Raw genomic sequence first — 12,997 nt, forward strand, 5'->3', positions numbered from 1 at the left:
GGCAAACTTCTATCTGCCACGACATGAGAGATGCTCGGACAGAAACCGCTTTGATCCAGCACTGAGTGGAAACACCACGCTCCACCAACTCTCCAATCCGCCGTTACGATCCCTTGCCCGTTTTCCATATCCTTTTCCATTTGGTTTTGGTTCTTTGTTTGCGTGTATTTTTAGTTTTATTTTTTCAAAAATTAAGATTTCAGGACAGATCACTACAAGGAAGACGGGAGATAATGACGGTATGGGGATTTTACAAACTCGAGGAGGGATTCTTCCAAGTTTTCACTGCCATGGAATACGGTATGTGAATGCACGCGCCACCCCAAATCTCTGTGCATTGCCGTTCAAATGATCAAGTTCTTTTGTTGTTCGGTATGCATTGCGTTTGCCTGTCTTTGTGTGTGTATGTATGTCTGAAGTCACAGCATCTCTCCCGGAAAAATAATAATATATATATATATATATATTTATATATATTAAATGAATAAATAAAACCATGACTCTGATTGGTTGGTCAGTGCTGGGTTGGGATTGGAGGACATGGCTCCAGAAGTTGGTCAAATTCTTCCAAGGAGCTGCTTATTCAATCACCATGCAACGTGGCAGATGCTGAGAAAAATACTTGAAGAGCTCAGGGGTGGCCCCAGGACAATTCGTCAGCTCCAGCTCTTCCAGGTCTTGAAGCTGGACAAGGCCTGAAAGTCCAGTGGTAGTCAGCAGAGGACAGCCTGGAAAAACCAAAAGCAACCCATGACCAAGAAAGTACTACTGAATTGCAGATGAGCACAAACGGAACATTATAAAGGGTAACATTCAGATGAAAGGTTTGGGCTGAATAGTAGAGTTCGTGTTTTCTATGCACAAGGTCCCAGGCCTCGATCTAAAAGGATCTCAGGTAGTGAAAAAAACTATAACATTAAGAAATCCCATAACAGGAGCATTTTAATCTCCAAAATTCTTCTTATGTGGTATATTGCCAGTGTGCTCCTATGCTTGTCTTGATGCAATCGTACATATGATTCTCTCAGATTGCTTTTTATCAATGTGCACATGTGCCTTGAAAATAAAGATATTTTAAAGAAAGATGCATTTGAATGGAACAAACTCAAAGTTGAGGCAAGTCGCACATACTTCCATTTTGGAATTAAGTTTAGAAATTCTCTTCATTGAACTAGAATGAGCTTCTGGATCAATACAGGAATGCAACAGTGGGAAATCCATTAATTTTTACGGATTCGTTTGCAGAGTCTAATGAGTTTAGCCTTCCCCCTCCCATCATTGTGGTCCAGTGACACCTACAGAGGTTTACTCTCTTTCAGCCTCATATCATGAAAAGGTTGCCCTAAGTCCAGTTCTCACCAGCAAGAGACAACAGACGTAAACTTCTCATTCCCAGCAGATGCTTCAAGCCAAAATCTTGAACCTGAAACAGTAGAAATGGAAGTATGAATGAGAAATGGGGTTCCTAAAATGTTGAAACCAATTGATAATTACCAAGTCATTGGTAGTAAACTACACTGCAATTCCCTGCATCCATCCAGTTTTATACCACTCATGGCTTTCTCTCAAAGATTAATGGGGATTATAGCTTGAGCCATTTCCACACGTCCTTAAAAGGATGGCCCACTCACTTAACGCTGGTGGCTTTTCCCCTTGTCTCCAGACATCTCTGTTTTCAAAACAGTTTCCCACAGTTTTTGAAACAATTTCCCACAGAGAGCCAGTTTGGTGTAGTGGTTAAGAGCATGCCACTCTAATCTGGAGGGCCAGGTTTGATTCCCCACTCCTCCACTTGAAGCCAGCTGGGTGACTTTGAGCTAGTCACAGCTCTCTAGAGCTCTCTCAGCCCCGCCCAGCTCACAGGGTAATTGTTGTGGGGATAATAATAACATACTTTGTAAACCACTCTGAGTGGGCATTAAGTTGTCCTGAAGGGCAGTATATAAACTGAATGTTGTTGTTGTTGTTGTTGTTACAGTCCCAGAAAAGGTGCCAAAAAACCAGACCAAAACAGTCTGCAATCATTTCAAAAACGGAGACATCTGAAGTCTTTTTAAAAACATGTGGAAACGGCCCTGGTGAAGGCTCTGAGCATTCCCTGTTAAAAATCCCCAGGGCTTTTTTTCTGGGAAAAGAGGTGGTGGAACTCTCAAGAGGCAAATGATGGAGAAACACATGGAAGAAAAGTGTTGTTGCTTTCAAATGCCCTGCTGCTTTTTCAGCTAAGGGGGAGGAGGAGGGGGTCCCTCCTCACTCTCCCCTCAGCTGAAAAAGCTGCTGCCATTTTAAAACAGCTTTTTTTCAGTTGACAAGAGGGGAATCCCCCTCCTGTCAGCTGAAAAAAGCTGCCAGGTTTGAAAGCAGCAACACTTTTCTTGTGAGACAAGAAAAGTGTTGCTGCTTTCAAATGCCTCACTGCTTTTTTCAGCTGAAGGGGGGAGGAGGAGGGGCCCCTCTCACCTCAGCTGAAAAAACTGCCAGTATTTTAAAATAGCTTCTTTCAGCTGACAGGAGGGAGATCCCCCTCCTATCAGCTGAAAAAAACTGTTGGATTTGAAAGCAGGAACACTTTTCTTGCAAGGCAAGCGGCAAGCTTTTTTTCAGCTGATAGTGAGAATCCTCCTCCCATCAGCTGAAAAGTGGCAGGCTTTAAAAGCAACACTTTTCTTACCGCTTGCAAGCAGCAATAACACTGTTGCTCTTTGCCCGAAGCTGCGCATGGGAGGAAACAGGATCAGGGAGTGGGGCCACCAGACATGTGATTTCTTTCAAGGGGTGCCAGAATGCTGTTCCACAGCATTCCAGCTGTGGGGGGAAAGCCCTGGAAATCCCCATTCTCTGTCCTAACAGTTGAGTCTTAAATAGGATTTTCAGCCAGGTGATTCATGGAGGAATGCTTCATTCCAACACATTTACTTTTTAGAATTTACAGTTTTCGTGCTGAACTGTGAGAGCAGCCAGTTGTTGCTTTCATTTCAAGGATTTAGGAATGAGGCAGGCCCACATACAATGCTGAGATAATTTTTTGTTATTTGATGGCCTGTGTCAACTATTCCTGGCTAAACACCACTGATGCCTCAAATTGTGTTAATTTTTCCTACAGCACAATGCACAGAACTACAGTTCTCTGAAAGAGACAACGATTATTAATTCCGTTTAAGACCATGGTGATTATGGAAGCTGGCAGCTGACAGTCCCAGTATCAGCTGATGACCGAGGTAACAGCTTTTGAATATTCAAGTCTTCAGTAAAAAAAAAAAATGAATCAGTCTGAAAGTATTGTCTTAATATGATTGTCTTAACATTCTTTGGAGTACACCTGCCCTAAGGTATGTGTGTGTAAAGTGTGGCCGTTTCCTCACGTCCTTAAAATAGCGGTGTGCTCCTGGAACACTGGTGGCTTCTTTGCATGATATGTGCCAAAAAAACGCCTTGTGTCCATTTTTTTAAAAAATCGCACAAAGAAGCCACCAGTGTTTTGGGAGCATGCCACTATTTTAAGGATATGAGGAAACAGCCTGTGTGTGTAAAGTTCCATCAAATCACAGCTGACTTATGGCAAACCCAGAGAGTTTTGAAGGCAACATTGAAAGAAGGTTTGCCATTGCCTTCCTCTGCATAGCAACCCTAGTTGTCCTTGGTGGTCTCCCATCCAAGTACTAACCGCAACTGACCCTGCTTAGCTTCTGAAATCTGATTAGGTCAGGTCAGGGCCCCTTACACATTGAAAATGTAACGTGCGTAGAAGACAATAATATTCAGTAACACATAACTAATAAGTCTATTCAGCAGAAGACTGGATTGGCTGCAGCTTCTTGTTGGGTGAAGAGAGAGAGAAGATACAGAGGTGTGGGGACAGTCAAAGGAAAGCCACCCTTTGTCACCCCTTCCCCTTGTGAAACATGGCAAGACCCTCAGAGGTGAAAAAGTGGCACAAGGGCACACCGAAGAAGGCTTGAAGTATGAGCCCAAGATGGAAAAGGAACACCACGTTTTCCCGAGCTTCAGAATTAAACAGTAATAAAACTGTCCTTAGATTGCACCAGCCCGAAGGAGCCAGAGAGTGAGGAGATGTGTACTCCCACCCCTGAGAAGCAGACCCCAGGGATTCTCCCCACCATCCAGTGCTTTTCCAGTTGCTAGTTAAATGTCTTGCATGCATCTGACTTATCCTACCTGGCAGCACCAGCGGAGATATAAGTTCCTAAGGGAGGACATTGTGGAAAGGTAGCTGAGTCCAGTATCAGTGATCCGTACACACCTGTGGAAGTGGAAAATCACAATGTTAAGAAGAAAAGCAGGGCTTTTTTTCAGGGGGAACGTGGGGGAACGGAGTTCCAGCACCTCTTGAAAATGGTCACATGGCTGGTGGCCCTGCCCCCTGATCTCCAGACAGAGGGGAGGTTAGATTGCCCTCTGCGGAGGGCAATCTAAACTGCCCTCTGTCTGGAGATCAGGGGGCGGGGCCACCAGCCATGTGACCATTTTCTCCGAGGGCAACCCACTGAGTTCCATTACCTCTTTTCCCAGAAAAAAAGCCCTGAAGAAAAGCATAGTGAACGGGGGTGAGGGAAAACCACAAGCCTTTAAAGGACTTCAGTAAGATCCTTTCCAAACAGGCTGTGGTGTAAACAGGGAGGAGAGAGGAACAGCAAGGTCATAAACCCACTGGCTTTCAGGATGCTGCTTTCCATGGTCATAGATCCAGAGGAGTTAGCCATGTTAGTCTGTAGTTGCAAAATAGTAAAGAGTCCAGTAGCACCTTTAAGACTAACCAACTTTATTGTAGCATAAGCTTTCGAGAACCACAGCTCTCTTCGTCAGATGCATCTGGACTCTTTACTAGGATGCTGCTTAACGGTGCCCTGGATGACACTTGAGCTTATGGTCAAGACACTTTTCTAGTATTCATGCTGTGCTGCAACTTTCTTTGTTCAACCAAAAAAAAATTCTCTGGCCTCATTATAGTACCAATGCACTAAGGTATTGGCTTCCTAATACATCGAGACCAATCCACCAAGACCAAAGGCAACCACAATTTTTTTGTTGTAACTGTTTGATAGTGCTAGCTGTGTACAACTTTCCAGAGATAACCAAAGGTGCATGTATCTACATCCATTGAAGGTAGGGTTGCCAGCCTCCAGGTGGTGGCTGGAGATGTCCTGGAATTACAACTGGTCTCCAGGCCACAGAGATCAGCTCCCCTGGAGAAAATGGCTACTTTGGGGGGTGGACTCTATGGAGTTATGCCATGCCGAGGTCCTTTCCCTCCCCAAAACCCACTTTCTCCAGGTTTCTCCAGGTTTCACCCCCCAGATCTCCAGGAATTTCCCAACTTGGAGCTGGCAACCCTAATTGAAGGAGACTGGTGTATCTAGATCACTACTGTCTGCTTTAAGGTACTTCAAGGGCTTAGGTGGAGAAAAATCTTTCACCTAACACCAGAGATCCTTTGATGGAGACATCAGGAATTGGACCTGGGACATTCCGCATGCGGGCCATGGCCCCTACCTGGCAAATTAAGTATATCAAATGACCTTATGATGTGTCCGAGCCTTAAAGTCCGACAAACAATAGCTGTCCAAAACTTGAGGCAGGAGTATTTCCCAGCCTAGCACCTTTTATTTATTTTATGTATTTATCTCATTTATAGTCGACCTTTCTCACTGAGACTCAAGGCGGATTACATTGTGTGAGATTAGTACAATCAGTATCAAGGACATTTCCATAAACAATGTCATAGGGTAAATAAGTACAAGTTTACAAAGACATAGCATTACTTTTACTTGGAAATCCTAGAAATTGAACCAGGAGAAGCTGGAGTGGGGGGGGGGGGAGTTTCTATGTACAAAATAGGGTTGCCAGCCTCCAGGTAGTGGCTGGAGACCTCCCGGAATTACAACTGGTCTCCAGGCCTCAGAGATCAGTTCACCTGGAGAAAATGGCTACTTGGGGGGGGTGGACTCTATGGAATTATGCCATGCCAAGGTCCTTTCCCTCCCCAAACCCCACTTTCTCCAGGTTTCACCCCCCCAGATCTCCAGGAATTCCTAACTTGGAGCTGGCAACTCTAGTACAAAACCATGTCATCAAAAGAGGAAACGAAACTTTTAAGTGTATAACTTTGGGCATTGTATGTGGTTTCCTCAGGACGATCTTGGTGCTAGCCTATCAGCACTGAGCACAACAAACTTCTGCTTGAAATTTGTAGAAAAGCACATGAAACCCCACAGAATTCCTCCCTCTGGGGAGGAATGACTACATCGGAAGTTGGATGCTGTGCCTAAAAATCTTTCAGACTGACATTGATTTCCTGTGCATGAAAGGACAACTCACAAGGGGGCAGCACTGGATTAAAGAATCTTCACTGGCTGGGCAGTGTGTAGCCTAAGGAGAACCATAGAGTTCTTCCAGATGATGGCTTTTTTCAGGAAGTAATCCCTCCACAGGGCGGAATGAGAGGCGGAAGGTTCCCTCCCACTCGAGACACACACTCTGCTTGCTTCACTCTCCTCTCTGCTTTTTTCTTGCCTATCTGTATTTCCTCTGCTAATCAAGCCTGGATTGACGGACGTGGAAAGAAAACCTCTAGCTCCTATTTGTCTGGTGTTATTAGGCACATAGATCTACTTCTCATCGTGAGTGGTTAGGCCTGTACAGGGCTTTTTTTCTGGGAAAAGAGGTGATGAATCTCTCTATCAGCTTATGTGCGTGTGTGAAGCGTGCGTGCCACCGGAAATGCGTGATGATGTCACTTCCCAGACATCACTTCCGGGAAGTGACGCTGCTTCCCAGACTTGACGTCTCTTCCTCTTCACTGCCACTGCTACATGAAGTGGCAACTGTTAGAGGGTATTGGGGACTTTAAAAATGATTAGAGAAATGTGTGGATGAAAGGTCTATTCCATATCATGAGTGGCAGTGGGAAAAAGGGAAAGGCCAGGGAAGAGGCCGATGAAGCAGGCGGCCCGGGAGAAGCTCCACCTGGGGAGGCGGCAAACAGGTCTTTGGGTACCGGGGGCGGGGCCACCAGTCGTGATCTTTTTTCAGAGGTGCCGGATCTCAGATCCCTAGAGATCCTGCTGAAAAAAAGCCCTGGGCCGGTAGCTGGCTTTGTGCTGGTTTAGAAATGAACTGGGGCCTCATATAACTGGATGCTTCCCTGTCAAGCATCCTTGCGTGTCAAGGAGAACGTTTCTGGCTCAGCTTCTCTCTATCATCCTAAACTTCTCTGTAGATGATTTTTTTTTTTGTATGGAGGTTATGTGCTACCTAGGGTTCCTTGGCGCCTGCCAGTGGTGGGCAAACTCCCAGGGGTTTGCCTCCTTGCCCGCTGACCCACCAGTGATCGGCGGGAGGTGGCAAGCCCCCAGAGGTCACCCACCACTGGCAAGCACCACAGGAACACATGTGATGCGTGCACTCCCCGGGTGGGGGGATGACATCACTTCCAGGGGTGACGTCGTCGCACCAGCCATGCGAATGATCCCACACTTAGTTTGGAATTAATTTTGGCCCCAAATGGGCCGAATTAGCCCCACACAGAGCACAGGAGCACTTGCGTGTCCAGCACAATGACATCACCTCCAGAAGTGACGTCATCGCGCATGCACCCAGAGCACCAAACGGCACAAGGTAAGTGGAAGGTCCTCTCCCCTCCCAGCAGGAGGGGAGAGGGACCTGGCAACCCTAGTGTTACCACCCACCCATCCTACACAGTTTTATCTCCTCACTGAGGACTAGGCCATTGGTAAAGTGAATTGGAACTGCCTTTCGGCTGCTGCAGACCCATTATCTGGCAGTTCAACCAATCCCCCTACCTATCAAGCACCAGTTCCTCCAGTTTGTGCAGGTCGCAGGCGATGTACTCCAGCGCCATGTCCGTGATCCGAGGGCACCACGACAGGTCCAAGCTGCGGAGCTTACGGAGGTTCTCCGCCACCAGCTCCACGCCATCATCTGTCACCTTGGAACAGCCCGAGAGGCTGAGTGCGCTCAGGTTGGGGAGGCTGTGCACCATGTTGACCACCCCGTGGTTTGTGATTTCCCAACAGGAGTTGAGGCGGAGGGTGTGGGTTGTGTAGCCCTGCTTAGCGGTGAAGTAGGCCAAGGCCGTGTCCGTCACATGGTAGGCCTGCAGGTTCAGCTCGGTCAAGTTGGGCAGCAGCTGGGAGATGGCAGCGATGGCGTCATCGGCCACGTTGATACAGTCGCTGACGCTCAGGGATGTGATGCGGGCATTCAGGCTGGACCACAGCCCTGCCTCGGTGAAGTCGTTGCACCCGGACAATTCCAGCCGCATCACGCCTTGCATCTGTTCCAGCATTACCTGCAAAGAGAGACGATGGGTTTCATTGCTCTACCATATGTATAAACAGAATCACAGAATTGGAAGGGGCCACACAGGCCCCAGGTTCAATCCTCAGCATCTCCAGCTAAAAGGAGAACATAGCAGGTGATGGGAAAGACCTCTGCCTGAGACCCAGGAGAGCCACTGCCAGTCAGAGCAGGCAATACTGACTTTGATGGACCAAGGATCTCATTCAATATAAGGAAGTTTCAAGTGTGTATGTGGGCTTCATGGCAGAGTGGAGATTTGAATGCAAGCTTCTAAATCCCCCATCTCTCTCAATCAGTCAATCAATCAATCAATCCGACAAACAACATATGCAACTCTGAGCTCCTTGGAGGGGATGGGTGAGATCTAAAAATCTAAGGAATAAAAATTCTACATTGCTGGCTTTAATGCACTTCCAATGCACTTTATCAATCATTTGAGGTGGATTTTTTGTTCCCCACACAAAAATCCATTCCAAATGATCTATAAAGAGGATTGGAAGTGCATTATCCAACGTGTGTGGAATCACTCACAATAGCCAGCCATCTGCTTAGGTGGGTATATTTCAGGGATGCCCATTTTTTTCTGTATGTAAAAATAAGCATATTCTTCAAAATTATTTTTGTGTTACTTGTGTCTAAATGGCATGTAAAAACATTAGAAGAGCCCTTCTGGATCAGGCCAGCAGTCTAACTGGTCTGGAAGGAGCACAGAATTCAGAGCCCCCCCCCCCGCCCCAATGCTTCCTGCCAGTGACTGGCCTTCAGAGGAGCACAGCTTCCGAATGTGGAAGTTCCAGCTAAGCATCATGGCTAATAGCTATGGGTAGATCCCTCCTCCATGAATCTGTCCACATCCTGTGAAAGTTACCTAAGCTAGTGGTCGTCTATACATCCAACGGCAGTGAGTTCCGCACATTAATTATATTGCAGAGCTGGGTAAATTGCAGAAGATGGCAATGAAGATAATTAAGAAGTTAAAGCTCCTTTCCTATATGAAAGGGCTTTTCAGTTTAATGAAAAGACGACTTGGAGGGCATAACAAAGGTGTGTACATGGGAGGGGGGAGTGGATAGAGGTAACTTTTGCTCTCTCGTCACAATGGAATTCAGTGGCGCCAGGTGAAGCGGATAGATTATAGATTCCAGACTGACAAAATGAAGTACTTTTTGAATGAAACAACTGTGGCTCAGGAGCAGAGTATATGCTCTGCATGCGGAAGGTCCCAGGTTTGATTCCCATCATCTCTGTTTAAAAGGATCAGGTAATCGGCGACGTGAAAGATTTTGACGTGACACCCTGGAGAACTGCTTCCAGTCGGAGTGGCTACTAGTGTCCCTGACAGTATAGTCTGACTCGGTATAAGCCAGTTTCATGTGTTTGTGTTGATTAAATTATGGAATTCACTCCCAGTAGATGTAGCCAGGGCCGGTGCCACCATTGAGGCGGTGAGGTGGGTGCTGCGGGTGCTGAGGCGCCGAAGGGGGCACCGGAGGGGGTCCTGGGGTGGAGGCGTGCGCCAAGGAGTTGGTGTGCCTGGCCCGCAGCTGCTGCAGCCGGCCAGCCCTGTGCCACCGCTGCCACTGCCGCCGCCACCACCATCACACGCCCCCGGTCAGGTGCAGCAGCCACGGGCCAAGCATGGCAGGTGTCCAGGGCGGCATGCAGAACCTCCCCAGCCACCCGCCACGGCTGACTGGGAGCGCAGGTAGCTTCAGCACACCGTCCCAGCCACCCGCCAGCCAATGGGGCCAGCTTGCTGTGTGATGACGTCATCACGCAGTGACGTCATCACACAGTCCGAGGGGCGCATGCGGAATGTCACATCAGAGAGAGCCCTTAGCCTCTGTGCCCACTTATAGGTGGGGAAACAGTTCACTGTTGGAACTAGGATGCTAGACTAGATGGCCCAGTGGTCTCAGAGAAAATAAGACAGAAGACAAGACAGGCAACAAACACGGAGAAGCAAAGCCAGGAAGGTATCTGAAATTAAGTACAAGATTAAACTTGTATTTATTTACCCATGGCATTTACCCTTGGCATTGTTGGCAGAAATGTCCTTGATATTGACTGTACTAATCTCACACTGTGAAATCCACAGTAAGAAAGGCGAACTATAAATGATGTAAATAAAATAAATAAGTAAAAATAAATTAAATGAATACAGAAAGGAGAAAATGCACTGAGGAGGAAAAAGGAGTACTGCAAGCAGAAAAACACCAAGTAGGCATTTAAGACTGCTACGGTTTTCAGCTCAGGTGCTGAAGACCTACCTCAAGGCCTGCATCCGTGATGGTCGATCTCTTAAGGCTCATGGACTTCACCCCCTTCTTGGACAAAGGATAGTTATCTATGAACTCGCAAATGTCCAGGTCGGAGACTCCAACCAGGCAGAAACCATCAAAGCCCCTGATGGCGAACCCTTGGAGATTGACAAACTCTTTCTCTCCGCTGGGCAGAATGTTATAGAGCTCTTTGGTGTGCAGCACCGGTGTTAGGCCCACCCAGAACTTGGGCTGGTACAAGACCCTTCTCCACGCTTTACACACCTGGGCCAAGACACACTTCTCACAGGCGGAAAAGTACCAAAAGAGACGGTTGAGGATCTTCTCATCCACGGCCAGTTGCCTTTCGGTGGAGGAATTGGAGAGGCCCTCTAGGGAGGAAACTTCCCCATTTGTTGAGCAGATCTCGCTGGCATTGAGTCCCACCACCGCAGCTCCAGAAGGTGATGGCACCCCAGATAGTGCAGCCAAGGATAATGGCGAAGCTAGGCTGGGTATGGGCAAGTCACTGTGATTCGCTAAGGCTGGGCTGATGATGGCAGGCACAGAAGAAGGCTGGCACAAGCGGTTTTTCATCGCAGGCGTCCCTTTGGTGATGCTGGCGGAACCGAGACCATTGGCCTGGGCCGGGATCTTCACTAGTCCGTTCCGGGGTAAACATGGGGGTTTGGTATCACCGTTACTCTGGTTCGACATTTTCCAAGGTCACTCTGAAATACAAAGGTGAAGGGTATTAGATGGCAAAACCGAAGCAACTCCTAAAATGAGAAATCCCTTAAATTGCACACCTTGCACCAGCAATTAATTAACAGGACATGAGCCCAAATAAACCACTTACAGGAGAGGCTATTCACTGCGTGACATACGAACACAGAGATCCTGGCTTGCAGCCCAGTGCTGCCCTTCTGAACTCCCTGTCTACAGAGACGCTTAACCCAGAGCAAAGGTAATAAAAGAAGCATCTGTTTTGACTGATTGTCTGTGAGCTGGATTTGGGTTTCACAAACTAACCATCGTTAACATTAATTCTTTAAAATATGCAGTTAGCTTTAGGGATGGGGCTGATGGAGGGAGGGTGAGAAGACACCAACAAAGAACTGGAATGCACGTTACGATTTGACCACCATTATCTCCCTGTAGTGTTTGTGTAACTGGCAGTCACTGTGATCTCCTGGGCAGATCTCCGATTCCCCCTTCTGCTCCCTTCCCTCAGAATCAGCATGGGTGCAAGTTAGGAAGTACTTATGACTAGACATGGGCACGAACCAAAAAAAAATTAACGAACCTGTGGTTCATGGTTTGGTGCCACCGATGAACCATGAACAAACGAACCGTAATAAACATTTCCCGTTACCGAACCGGTTCACGGTTTGTGGTTCGTGGGCGTTGGAACAGCCCCCGTTGCACTTAGAGAGCCCATATTCACAGGGAGTGTTTAGCAGACTCTCCTCCAGCCAGCACCCAAGTTTGTTCAAGATTGCAATAGGGATCTTGGAGGGATCTATACCCTCTCCAATCCGAGGCCCCCAGGAAACTCCCACTTGATACAATTAGAGCCACCAGTTGACATTGGCTCAGTGTACAAGGGGTTGGCTGTCAGAACTGCCTATCAGGGTTTGCAGGGATGAGATTGGCGTTCCCATGGCTACAGAACACCCCCCCTTCCCCCTCCCTCCCCCTGGGTGTCTTCTCCCATGTAACCAATTGTAACCAATTTGCAGCTCCTTGGTTGGAAGGAAGACTTGCCGATCAAGGTAAGCTAGGCGTCAATTTGTGTTTCCAGGGTGACAGAAGGAGTGCAGACAGAGTTCAGGCATTCCCCCAGCTACGTTTCCAAGGGAATTGATTGATGGTGCCTGAATGTCTGGCTTCACGAACCAGGGTGAATGCAACGAACTGGGCTTCCAACAAACGCTGGTTCATTGGCCACGGACCCTGATGAACCACCGGATCGGGAACAGATGATCAGGCGGTTCGTGGTTTTTTTTGGTTCGTAAAGCAGTTCGTGCCCATGTCTACTTGTGACACTGCTTCTGAAATCCCAAATCTCCACACTGATCCTCCTCAGGGGCTGTTCTGCAAACAAACAAACAAACAAAAACCCACCCCTTTACAGTTGCCACATGATTGGCAGAAGTCTGGATTCATTCAGTTTGGTGAAGTGGTTAAGAATCTAATCTGGAGAGCCAGATTTGATTCCCCAGTCCTCCGCTTGAAGCCAGCTGGGTGACCTTGGGTCAGTCACTTAAGAGCGGCAGGACTCTAATCTGGAGAACCGTGTTTGATTCCCCATTCCTCCACTTGAAGCCAGCTGAGGGACCTTGTGTCAGTCACAGCTCTCTCTGAGCTCTCTCAGCCCCACCCACCTTGCAGGG

The 12,997-nt window shown here is 47.6% G+C and overlaps 1 protein-coding gene across 1 annotated transcript; it reads right to left on the minus strand.

The window, feature by feature from the left end:
- Positions 1-579: 579 nt before the first annotated feature.
- On the minus strand, positions 580-11,318 carry FBXL16 (F-box and leucine rich repeat protein 16). Its single transcript, XM_054992364.1, has 5 exons — positions 10,611-11,318; positions 7,821-8,329; positions 4,177-4,261; positions 1,360-1,423; positions 580-728 (listed from the first exon to the last, which is right to left on the minus strand). The coding sequence occupies exons 1-5, from the start codon at positions 11,316-11,318 to the stop codon at positions 580-582; spliced, it is 1,515 nt and encodes a 504-aa protein (XP_054848339.1).
- Between the last annotated feature and the right edge of the window lie 1,679 nt (positions 11,319-12,997).

This window comes from Eublepharis macularius, chromosome 12 (assembly GCF_028583425.1).
Source record: "Eublepharis macularius isolate TG4126 chromosome 12, MPM_Emac_v1.0, whole genome shotgun sequence".
Lineage (NCBI taxonomy): Eukaryota > Metazoa > Chordata > Lepidosauria > Squamata > Eublepharidae > Eublepharis > Eublepharis macularius.

Excerpts from the sequence above, each read along its gene's own strand:
- FBXL16 (XM_054992364.1), bottom strand. The coding sequence starts at position 11,318 with ATGTCGAACCAGAGTAACGGTGATACCAAACCCCCATGTTTACCCCGG. Across the intron at positions 8,330-10,610 it reads TCACGGATGCAGGCCTTGAG|GTAATGCTGGAACAGATGCA; the intron begins GTAGGTCTTCAG and ends CTCTCTTTGCAG. Across the intron at positions 4,262-7,820 it reads GAGGAACTGGTGCTTGATAG|GTGTGTACGGATCACTGATA; the intron begins GTAGGGGGATTG and ends CCACTTCCACAG.